At 45.9% G+C, this 12,759-nt stretch overlaps 1 protein-coding gene across 2 annotated transcripts in view; it reads right to left on the bottom strand.

Annotated features, from left to right (window-relative positions):
• Positions 1-2,210: 2,210 nt before the first annotated feature.
• LOC134346151 (uncharacterized) overlaps positions 2,211-12,759 on the bottom strand; it is an 85,209-nt gene continuing 74,660 nt past the window's right edge. For both annotated transcript variants that reach the window (XM_063047456.1, XM_063047457.1), the window contains 2 exons: positions 4,397-4,472; positions 2,211-3,451 (listed from right to left, as the gene is read on the bottom strand). In XM_063047456.1, the coding sequence (XP_062903526.1) occupies positions 3,322-3,451; positions 4,397-4,472 (206 nt within the window). In that variant the 3' untranslated portion in view covers positions 2,211-3,321. The remainder of the gene's footprint in view (positions 3,452-4,396; positions 4,473-12,759) is intronic.

Below are 12,759 nucleotides of genomic sequence, written 5' to 3'. Positions count from 1 at the left end.
ATAGAGCTGCATCATTACATCGCGAATCTTAAACTCTATCCCTCAACTCTATCCCTTAACTCTATCCCTCATGGGCTAACACCCCATAAGCTTTCTTAACTACCCTATCTACCCGTGAGGCAACTTTCAGGGATCGGTGAACATGTGCCCCCAGATCCCTCTGCTCCTCCACACTACCAAGTATCCTGCCATTTACTTTGTAGTCTGCCTTGGAGTTTGTCCTTCCAAGGTGTACCACCTCACACTTCTCCAGGTTGAACTCCATCTGCCACTTCTCAGCCCACTCCTGCATCCTATCAATGTCTCTCTGCAATCTTTGACAATCCTCTACACTATCTACAACACCACCAACCTTTGTGTCATCTGCAAACTTGCCAACCTACCCTTCTATCCCCACATCCAGGTCACTGATAAATATCACGAAAAGTAGAGGTCTCAGAACAGATCCTTGTGGGACACCATGAGTCACAACCCTCCAATCTAAATGTATTCCCTCCACTACGACCCTCTGCCTTCTGCAGGCAAGCCAACTCTGAATCCACCTGGCCAAACTTCCCTGAATCCCATACCTTCTGACTTTCTGAATAAGCCTACTGTGTGGAACCTTGTCTAATGCCTTACCAAAATCCATGTAGATCACATCCACTGCACTCCCCTCATCCTGGTCACCTTCTCAAAGAACTCTCTCAACCTTGTTAGACACAATCTGCCCTTCACAAAGCCACACTGACTGTCCCTGATCAGATGATTCTCTAAATGCCCATAGATCCTATCTCTAAGAATCTTTTCCAACAGCTTTCCCACCACAGACGTAAGGCTCACTGGTCTATAATTACCCGGACTATCCCTACGACCTTTTTTGAACAAGGGGACAACATTCGCCTCCCTCCAATCCTCCGGTACCATTCCAGTGGGCAAGGAGGACATAAAGATCCTAGCCAGATCTCTTCCCACGCCTTGTGGAGCAGCCTGGGGAATATTCCGTCAGGCCCTGGGGACTTATCTGTCCTAATGTATTTTAACAACTCCAACACCTCCTCTCCCTTAATATCAACATGCTCCAGAACATCAATCTCACTCATATTGTCCTCACCATCATCAACTTCCCTCTCATTGGTGAATACCGAAGAGAAGTATTCATTGAGGACCTCGCTCACTTCAACAGCCTCCAGGCACATCTTCCCACCTTTATCTCTAATCGGTCCTACCTTCACTCCTGTGATCCTTTTGTTCTTCACATAATTGAAAAATGCCTTGGGGTTTTCCTTTACCCTACTCGTCAAGGCCTTCTCATGCCCCCTTCTTGCTCTTCTCAGCCCCTTCATAAGCTCCTTTCTTGCTTCCCTATATTCCTCAATAGACCCATCTGATCCTTGCTTCCTGAACCTCATGTCTGCTGCCTTCTTCCACCTGACTAGATTTTCCACCTCACTTGTCACCCATGGTTCCTTCACCCTTACTATTCTTTATCTTCCTCACCGGGACAAATTTATCCCTAACATTCTGCAAGAGATCTCTAAACATCGACCACATGTCCATAGTACATTTCCTTGCAAAAACATCATCCCAATTCACACCCGCAAGTTCTACTCTTATAGCCTCATAATCTGCCCTTCCCCAATTAAAAAATTTCCTGTCTTCTCTGATTCTATCCTTTTCCATGATAATGCTAAAGGCCAGAGAGTGGTGGTCACTGACCCCCAGATGCTCACCCACTGAGAGATCTGTGACCTGACCCGGTTCATTACCTAGCACTAGATCTAGTATGGCATTCCCCCTAGTCGGCCTGTCAACTTACTGTGACAGGAATCCGTCCTGGACACACTTAACAAACTCTGCCCCATCTAAACCCTTGGAACGAATCAGGTGCCAATCAACATTAGGGAAGTTAAAGTCACCCATGATAACAACCCTGCTATTTTTGCACCTTTCCAAAATCTGCCTCTCAATCTGCTCCTCTGTATCTCTGCTGCTACCAGGGGGCCTATAGAATACCCCCAATAGAGTAACTGCTCCCTTCCTGTTCCTGACTTCCACCCATACCGACTCAAAAGAGGATCCTGCTACATTACCCACCCTTTTGGTAGCTGTAATAGTATCCCTGACAAGTAGTGCCTCCCTTCCTCCCCCTTCCCCCCCTTCCCCCCTTCCCCCCTTCCCCCCTTCCCCTCCTCCCCCCTCCTCCCCCCCCCTTTCTTTCCCTTTTAAAGCACTAAGATCCAGGAATATTGAGAATCCATTCCTGGCCTGGTGCCAGCCAGGTCTCTGTAATGGCCACTACCTCATAATTCCATGTATGTATCCAAGCTCTCAGTTCATCACCTTTGCTCCTGATGCTTCTTGCATTGAAGTACACACACTTTAGCCCTTCTACCTTCCTATCTTTATACCCTTTATTCTGCTTCTCTTTCCTCAAAGCCTCTCTATAGGTTAGATCTGGCTTTACTCCATGCACTTCTTTCACTGCTGTATCGCTCTGGGTCCCATCCCCCTTGCAAATTAGTTTAAACCCTCCCAAACCATGCTAACAAATCTACCTGCAAGGATATTGCTCCCCCTTGAGTTCAGGTGCAACCCATCCAATCTGTACAGGTCCCACCTTCCCCAGAATATAGGACTGAAGGCATTATATTTGAGTGTGTACAACAAATGTCACTCCTCTCTTCAAGAAAGGCAAGAGGCAGAAGAAAGGAAATTATAGGCCTGTTAGTCTGACCTCAGTGATTGGGAAGATGTTGGAGTTGATAGTTAAGGATGTGGTTTTGGGGTACTTGGAGGCACATGATAAAATAGGCCATTGTCAGCATGGTTTCCTCAAGAACAGAAAATGCAGAGTCCACGAAAATGGAAAGTGAGAGCACGGCCACAGAGCAGATGCACCGCTGGAGCCAGTCAAAGAGCTTGACGAGCAAAATCAGTTCAGAGCAGATGAAAGTAAACCTCATGGAGCAGTGAGCTGAACATCATCCCCCACCACCCAAACTTTCCAATCTAGCGGGAATCTTAAATTGTCCAAGGTGTACTGTCGTCTTAAAAAGCACAACTCACAGAGGGAAGTTACAGGCTGTTGTTTGCCAGAAAAAAAACGATTAATTAATTAGTGCAATTAATAATGTAGTAAGTGATTTTGTTAGTTGCTGGAAAAGGATCACTGAATCTTGATTGTGCCGCCTTTCATCCCTTTGGGGTTCTGTGTTTAAGATGACAATAGACAATAGGTGCAGGAGTAGGCCATTTGGCCTTTTGAGCCAGCACTGGCTGATCATCCACTATCAGTATCCAGTTCCTGCCTTATCCCCATAACCTTTGATTCCACAATCTTTAAGAGCTCTGTCCATCTCCTTCTTGAAAGCATCCAGAGCCTTGGCCTCCACTGCCTTCTGGGGCAGAGCATTCCACGTGTCCACCAGTCTCTGTCCTATTAGATGGCTCTGTTCCATTAACAGAATCACTGCAAGTGAAAGGAAACAGGCATCAGAGTTAAAAGAAATTAAAGGCCAGATAAAAAGAAAAGGTTAAAACAAGCTTGTAAATTCTGCAGAGTTTGCCTGACCATTTGTAACTCTGGTGGCAAGCAAATTCAAAAACCAAAGTTTGGAGTAAATCTATTATCGAAGTACACATACATTATCACATACAACCATGATATTTGTTTTCTTGAGGGCATTCATAGCAAACATGAAACACGGTAGAATCATAGAGTTATGGAGAAGTACAGCACAGAAACAGGCCATTCAGCCCATCTAGTCCATGCCAAAACCATTTAAGCGCTTACTCCCTTTGACCATAGCACTTCATTCCCTACCATCCTTGCACCTCTCCAAACTTCTCTTAAACATTGAAATTAAGCTTGCATGCACCACTTGCACTGAGAGCTCATATCACACTCTCACGACCCTTTGAACGAAGAAGTTTCCCTTCATATTCCCCATAAACTTCTCACCTTTCACCCTTAACCTATAACCTCAGGTTGCAGTCCCACACAATCTTAGTGGAAAGAGCCTGCTTGTACCTACCTTGTCAATACCCCTCATAATTTTGTATATCTCTAAAAAAATCTCCTCTCAATCTTCTACAATCTAGGGAATACAGTCCTAATCTAATCAATCTTTCCTTATAACTTGGGTCCTCCAGACCTAGCCACATCCTTGTAAATTTTCTGTGTACTCTTTCAACCTTGTTTACATCTTTCCTGGAGGTAGGTGACCAAAAATGCACACAATACTCCAAATTAGGCCTCACCAATGTCTTATACAACTTTAACATAAGATCCTGTCTTCTGTACTCAATACATTGACTTATGAAGGCCAATGTGCCAAAAGCTTTCTTTATGACCCCTTCTACACGTGATACTGCTTTCAACACATTACGGACTTGGCACCTGCCAGGTACTAACCCTGCTGTGAGGGGGATGTCGACACCTTGTTGTTGATCCGTCCGATTTCCCCTCTGTTGCTTCTTGTGTTTTGCATCTGTCAATTAGACCACATAACAAGTTATTTTAATCCTTAAATTTACCAAACTTTCTTTTTAACATACTGATACATTTGGATAACTGGAAAAAAAGACACAATTCCCCAATAATATTTCAATAGACGCTGCCTGAACTGCTGAATTCCTCCAGCACATTGTCTGTGCTGCTTTGGATTTCCAGCTTCTGTAGAATTTATGATTTCCAACTCCCCAAGAATATTGCAATACTGGAAAATATTTGTACTTGGAATTGAAGACTCCTCGGGTATCCTCCAACTCCACAATGGACAGTCCTCAGCCTGGTTGCAATAGGAGGAGGGTTGGACATTGGGCAAGCAACCTCATCCCATAAAAACCCAGTGCTACAAAAACACCAACAGAAGCTCCAAAGATCTCATCCCTGGAAGAGAAAGGATCTTCGAAGTTGGGCTACACCTGGGAGCGATTTGAAAGACTGGCCCAGAACTGAGTTGCTGTTGGTGGTCCGTGCCCCAGCAGAGCTGATGGGTTGAAGAAGAAGAGTTCCCCCTATTGGAAAGTCATTGGTTTGTGATGTTCTCTCTACTTCGTTCCCCATCAATGCTTTCTGACCTCATCATGTTCTGATTTTATTTTGGATCTCTGGTACGCACAGTTCGGCAAGGATTCAAGCATAACCCTCCCCCGCAACCACCGCAGACCCAGCATACTACCAGCTAATGACCAGGCCATTGACACCAACATTGATCATTATAACACCATAAGACACAGGAGCAGAATAAGTCATTTGCCCATCGAGTCTGCTCTGCCATTCCATTATGGTTGATGTATAACGTCCTGCTCAACCCTATTCTCCTGCCGTCCCGTACCTTTGAGGTCTTTAGCAATTAAGAATCTATCAACCTTCACTTTAGACTGCCCCAATGACCAAGCCTCCTGTGGTAATGAATTCCATAGATTCACACTCCTCTGTCTAAAGAAAGTCTTTTTTATCCCCGTACTAAAGGGACACCACTCTATTATACGATTGTACCCCCTGGTTCTAGACTCCCCCACTTGAGAAAATATGATGAAATGCAGGAGCAGACTCAATGGGCCAAATGGCCTAATTCTGCTCCTACATCTTATGATCCTAAAAGAGAGGTTATGTGCCTTAATGACTACCGCCCTATGGTCCTGATATCCACCATTATAAAGCGCTTAAAGAGGCTGGTGATGTACAGTAACTCCAGACTCCCAAACAACATCAACCCACTGCAATTTGCCTACCGTCGGAACAGGTCTACAGTGGATGACATCTTGGCCTTAAACCCATCTCTGGAGCATCTGTACAGTAAAAGCACTTCTGTTAAACTACTTGTTGACTACAACTCAGCCTTCAATACAATATCTCTTGGTCAAGATGGCACCAGCGAACGATTCCCTGGGCGACACCTTTCAGATAGCAAATCCATCCGACTTTTCACTTTTTCTACACCTTTTGCTTTTCTTTTTGTCTTGTCTGTGTTACGGAAAATGTTGGTGCATGTGAGGTACAGTTGGGAACTCGACTGAAGGATGCAGCATGCTGCCCCGTCCGGAGAGCAGCCTCCTGGAGGTCGGAGGTGGGGGGAGGGTGGGGCGGCGGTGCAAGAAGGACCGAGAACACAAGCTGACTTGTGGAAAAGACCAGAGATGAGGTGAGGGGTCATGAAACATCTTGGAGTGGCGAGGAAGATCGAAGCAACAAGGTGAATGCGGAGGTGGTCAGAGATGTCTCCCAGCAGAGACGGTTACCAGCTGGATTGGCACGTTCGACCCGGATCGGCAGTGTTCAGACCTGGGTCGGAGACTCCTGGATGAGTACATGGAGGTTAGAAAAATAGAGGGCTATGGGTAAGCCTAGTAGTTCTAAGGTAGGGACATGTTCGGCACAGCTTTGTGGGCCAAAAGGCCTGTATTGTGCTGTTTGTTTCTATGTTATCTTTCAGGGTTATTGGCTATGGGTCATCTGACTGACCTTTACACCTTCTTATTGGGCTGATCAGGTTGTGGTAGGTAGGAGGCATTAGTTTTTTTGTGGGGAAGGTTGATTTACTTTTTAGCTGGTTCAGCACAACATTGTGGGCCGAAGGGCCTGTTCCTGTTCCTGTTCCTGTACTGTTCTATGTTCTGTGGTACGACATCTGCTCTGTCTGAGGCCCCAACAAATGGCAGAAATCTGTGGACGCAGCTCAGAAACCACCCTCCTCTCCATGGATTCTGTCTACGTCTCTCGCTGTTTCAGTACAGCAACGAGACATAATCAATTGCTCCTCCCACCCCGGACATCTCTCTTTCCCTCCTACCCTCTGGGCAGGGGGTACAAAAGCCTGAAAGCATGCACCACCAAGCTCAAGGACAGTTTCTATCCCATCATTAAAAGACTATTGAACAGACCCACCCCTCCCCATCCAATAAGTTGGACTCTTAACCTCACAATCTACCTTGTAATGGCCTTGAAAATTTTTGTCTGCCTACACTGTTTTTTCTCCACTATTGTAACACTTCCTTTTGCACTCTGTGATTGTTTTCCCTTGTACTACCTCAATGTGAATAAATGCTCAGTACAAAATTGTTCACTGTACCTCAATAAACCAATTTACCAATTTACATTCACCTTCTACTCCAGTTTGGCTTGGAGACAAGAACAGGAAAATCTGCTCCAACTGCTCATTTCCAGTAAACTCTGACATGAACTTTCAGTATGTACAATCATATGCCACGAATTCATATGGAACTTCCTCGTACATTTGTTTTTGGAAACTTATGTTGCTCAGATGACACATAAGTTTCATATTATAATGAAAGTTATCATGAGGCGATGACAAGTTGAGGAAGATCAGCTGGCCGCCCACTGTGGTTTCAAAGAAAGGCAATGGATTAAGAAGGATTTGTAATATTATTGGAATGTCAAAACATTCTCTGATTTCTGAGTTTGTTGCCCACAAGGAAGAAAGCGACGTATCTGGTCTCCTCTATAAATCGAGAAGCTAATTCTTATAGGAAACACTTTGTTGAACAACTGCACCTAATTTAATCTGCAGGCACAACCCTGTAACCCCCCCTGGAATTAAGTTTTCCTTCTCTCTTCAGTGGAAGTTCTGTGTGACAGTCTGTCACAGCACCCCTCCTCTGCGAGTGTCCTGGTGAAGGATGACAGCCCGAATTGTTAATTGTTCATGTGAGTCCATAGATGGTGCCTGATCCGCTGAGTTCCTCCAGCATCTTGTGTACGTTCATCGGATTTCCAACACCTGCAGAATCTCCCAACCTGTGTCTGTTCTACAGAGGCAACCCTGTTGCCAACTCTAAAGATCTCCTCTTCTCCTCGACAGCTGGTCTGTGAGACCCTTACTCACTGCTTGCCCCTTTGTGATCTCTGACACTCTCCGACACTTCGACTGTGTGCTCACGCATTCCTGCTTTCACAGCCATGTGTCCTTCCAGTCCTGAAGCAGGGTCTTAGCCCAAAATGTTGACTGTTCCCCTTCACACATGCTGTCTGACCCGCTGAGTTCCTCCCGCCTTTTCTATACGTTGATTCTATTGCCTGCCACTTTAATTCATCATTCTACTCTCCCTCTGACCTGACAGCTTCTGGGCTCCAGTACTGTTGCAGTGAAGTCCATCGCAGTTCCTATTCCAGAGGAGTCCAGAAGGTTACAACATGCCCAGAGAGCTTTCATAGCTGTTCCATTTTGTGTGTTTTTTTGTGCAGGGAGGGGGATTTAGGGGTTGGTGTGTCCATTCTGTTTTTGTTTATTTTTTGTGCAGAGAGTGGGGTATGGGGGTTGATATGCCTGTTCCGTTTTGTTCATTTTTTTTGAGCAGGGAGGGGGACTTTGGGGTTGATGTGCCTGTTCTGTTTTTGTTCATTTTTTTTTGAGCAGGGAGGAGGATTTGGGGGCTGATGATCATGCTGCCTTTCTTTTCTTCCTTGATTTAATGGCTGCCTGGAGAAGAAGAATTTCACGTTGAATGCTTTGATGAAAAATGAATGTTTGAACATCTGAGATGCAATGTAGAATTGCAGGCCGATTTTGATGTGATCTTTGACGTGTTTCCTTTGCCCAGCAAGGGCTCACTGACCTTCCCTCAACTGGGAGCCAGGGATCTGTTGGGGGAAGATGTGAGCTAGGGTGTCCGAACGACATGGCCTATCCAGCCAGGGCCGGACTTTAGGCAGGGCTAGGCTGAGCTGCAGCCCAGGGCCCAAGCTGTAGAGGGGCCCAAAATAGGTAGCTATCATCATGGCGGACAAAAAAAAATACGAGAGTGGAGCACAGAAAAGAAAAAGGAAACAAGAAAAAGAGGACCATGAGAAAGAAGCATTAAAAAAGACATTGAAATTGACAGAATTTCTTAAACCTGTTCTTGATGGTGCACCATCGTTCTTGTCACAGTCTGAGACCGGTGGACAAACGGAGACTTGTTCAACAGCTAGCACTAGCACCAGTGTTAGCACGGGACCACCGTCCTTGCCACAGTCAGCAGCTAACGTTGAATAGGCACAGAGCATGACTTTGGGATTCCCAGCCACAGAGGTCTCCAAACAACCAAGTCGGGCTGCCATTAGTGTTAACGTTTCTGCTACTGAAGCTCCTTACAGCACTGATCCTGCTCGCTGGGGAAAGGAAACGTTAGATGATTCAGTCGGAGCGTACTGGGCTAAGAAAGGGCTGGAGTCCTGCCAGAACAAGGGTGTGGATATCAAAGCTTCGGAATGAGTATACAAACAGCAGAGACATTTTTTCTCCAAATTTCACTTCAAACGCAAGCTCGTAAATGGTGGGTACATATCAAGGCAATGACTCTTAAATTCCCCTTCCACCGGCTGTTTGTTTTGTTTTGCATGCTGCATCTTCAGTGATGGTAACTGTCAGTCCATCTTCGAAACTGGCTTTAGTGACTGGAAACATGCCGCTGAGCGCATAGGAGAGTATGAAAATAGCAAACACCACAGGAAAACAATACTGACCTACGTTACACTGGCATCTGACAGCGGAAGAATAGATACAGAACTGCAAAAACAGTTCGAGTCAGAGAGTGTCTACTGGACCAACGTATTGAGAAGAGTGTTGGTGGTTGTGAAGTTTTTGGTCGAGAGGGTACTGGCTATCCGAGGCTGCAGTGACATATTTGGCAGGCCTGATAACGGCAACTACATAGGCTCAGATCCACAATGGGACAGGACAGGCTGAGTCGTCTTACTCTGATGTCACTCGAAAGTGATCTTGTTCGGAAACTGGATTTTAGTGATCTGATCAAGGACTTTGCTGCAAAGAAATCCAGAAGAACTAGGCTTTAATTTTGAAAAACAAGCATCTGACTTTGTAAATGTCTAGGCTTGCGTGTCAGTTCTGTTCCTGTTTTTGTGGCAATAGGCTAATAGTTGACTGTTTACAAACCTAGTAAAGTGGTCTTTACTCTGCAAGCCACACAGCACAGCAATAGGTTAGAATGTGCTAGATCTCATTTTTCAAAAAGATTGTTGGAGTATTGTCAAGTTTCCTAGTTTGCCATAGTGCCATCTCTCTCGGCCTTTATGTCTTTCATTTCCATTTTACTTTCTCAGAACACACGGTTGAGAAAAATACCTAGATAAAAATGCTTTGGCATTGTTTGAGAGATAAGGCCTATGGTATGTGCAGCAATAGCAAAATAAAGATTTAAGATTGGGTACATCATACTTCATCTCCCTCATAACTTTACTAAGCCAACTAAGTCTAGGTCACTTTTGAGTGCTTTAGATGCTGTCCTTCAAACTAAGAATCTGCATTACTTTCTGTCCTCCCTCTTAAGGCCTGTACATTTATAGCCTACGTATTGTACTAAACCAATGTCTTGGTCCACAGCTGTGATAGTTAGACCAGTACGACCTTTGCTCTTGTTCTTGCCTTTTTTTTGCTTGGTACAGCAGCATCTTACGGTGTTGGCAGGAGCCCATCAGGACCTCCAACCCAGGGGCCCTGGCCCCACTAAATATGGCCCTGTATCCAGCAGGCTTGCAGCTGCTTTATCGTGCTGGAGATGCTGTTCCTTCTAACCTGCGTAAATCCGAAGCAAAAAGTGTGTGTGACGGTGTTAATGGGGTTTAACGGAAAGTCTGCCAGTCCATCCCATTAAAGTCTTTAACATGCCGCCTTATTGAAATGCTATGATTTCCGGCAAACTGAGCCTTTGGCAGCAGCCAAATGGATTTTTGAATTGGCAGAGTTTAATTTCCATGACCTTGTAATGAGTGGTTGGATTGTGTCCTCTGCTGTGAGGGACCCACGGCTGCCCTTATCCAGGATTATGTGTGAGAGAACATTACCCTCTCACCTCCCCCACCTCCCATCGGCTGTGGAATGAATGGTTTGATTTTGCTCATTCCTGGCCAGTATACTGATTACAAACTGTTCTCAAAGAGCCACTCTCTCCCATATACTCTCTCATGAAAACGAAAATGCCCTGCTTAAAAATGTGGACCCCAGGGCTCTTTTGCAGTACCGAGCTCAGCTTCAGCCATGAGGTAGAGCTGTGGGAGCTCCTCTCGCTTCTGGATCGAGTACCGTGAGGCGGCACGGGACTGCGGTGGTGAGCCTGATGCATTACAGCTGTAAGATCGGCGTTCGATTCCTGCCGCTGCCGTTTGGGAAGTTCGTGTGCTCTCCCCATGGGTGAGAGGGTTTCCCCTGGGTGCTCTGGTTTCCTCCCACATTCCAAAGACACGAATCACTTAGGGTTAGTGAGCTGTGGGCATGCTACATTGGCACCATAAGCACAGCGACACTCGAGGGATGCCCAAGTACAATCGTTACTGATTTGACTTGACACAAAGTGACACATTTCACTGTATGTGTCGACACAAATGAGACACATAGAGCTCATCTAATCTAACACCTCGAGACCTGACGCAGACTGGGAGATCATTTCACTGAACACCTACACTCTGTCCGCCAGAGAAAGCAGGATCTCCCAGTGGCCACACATTTTAATTCCACGTCCCATTCCCATTCTGATATGTCTATCCACGGCCTCCTCTACTGTCAAGATGAAGCCACACTCAGGTTGGAGGAACAACACCTTATATTCCGTCTGGGTAGCCTCCGACCTGATGGCATGAACATCGACTTCTCTAACTTCCGCTAATGCCCCACCTCCCCTTCATACCCCATCCATTATTTATTTACATACACACATTCTTTCTCTCTCCTTTTTCTCCCTCTGTCCCTCTCACTACACCGCTTGCCCATCGTCTGGGCTTTTTTACCCCACTCCCCCTTGTCTTTCTTCCCGGACCTCCTGTCCCATGATCCTCTCATATCCCTTTTGCCAATCACCTGTCCAGCTCTTGGCTCCATCCCTCCCCCTCCTGTCTTCTCCTATCATTTCGGATCTCCCCCTCCCCCTCCCACTCCCACTTTCAAATCTCTTACTAACTCTTCCTTTCAGTTAGTCCTGACAAAGGGTCTCGGTCCAAAACGTCGACTGTACCTCTTCCTAGAGATGCTGCCTGGCCTGCTGCGTTCACCAGCAACTTTGATGTGTGTTACCTCCCTGTAAAATTATTTTTGCTGCCACTGACCACCCTCCTCTCTCTTCCACAAGGTCCATCCCTGACAGTCCATCAGCAGGGTGGGTGGGATCCTTCATGATGTTACTGGCCCTTTGCTGGCACCGTTCTGTATGTATGGCCTTGATGACGGGTAGGCCAGTGCCCGTCATGCTTTGACTACCTCTTGAAGAGCCATCCTGTCCGTTACAGTGCAACTTCCACACCACCCATTGATGGAGCTTGTTAGGGTGCTCCCCGCTGCACATCCGTAGGAGAGTAGGGATATAGATGCACATGGTCCAGCTCCCTTCAGCTAGGAAAACAGAGGGTAATGGGTAACCCTAGGCAACTTCCAAAGTAAGGACATGTTCGGCACATCATTGTGGGCCGAAGGGCCTGTATTGTGATGTAGGTTTTCTATGTTTCTAATACAGGACAGGTCAGAAGGAAGGGCAAGGATGTCAAGGAAAGAGAGCTTCGGATGTTGAGAGAGGTGATGAATTTAGTCAAATAGAAGAAAGAAAAGGAATTAGTGCTAGGGAAATTTTAGGCCGTCTGTAGAGTAGGCTACAGGGTCAGCACAACTTAGTGGGCCAAAAGGCCTGTAATGTGCAGTAAACTTCTATGTTCTTTGTCCTGTGAATGTTAAACTTAAAAAAGCTAAAATCAAACAGAGCCCTGAAGGATTATAAAGAAACTAGAAAAGAATTCAAGAAAGGGATTAGGAAGGCCAGGAGGGACCAGGA

The sequence above is a fragment of the Mobula hypostoma genome, chromosome 5, assembly GCF_963921235.1.
Source record: "Mobula hypostoma chromosome 5, sMobHyp1.1, whole genome shotgun sequence".
NCBI lineage: Eukaryota > Metazoa > Chordata > Chondrichthyes > Myliobatiformes > Myliobatidae > Mobula > Mobula hypostoma.
Note: the sequence above shows the minus strand (reverse complement) of the source record. Positions and strands in the feature narration are given on the sequence as shown.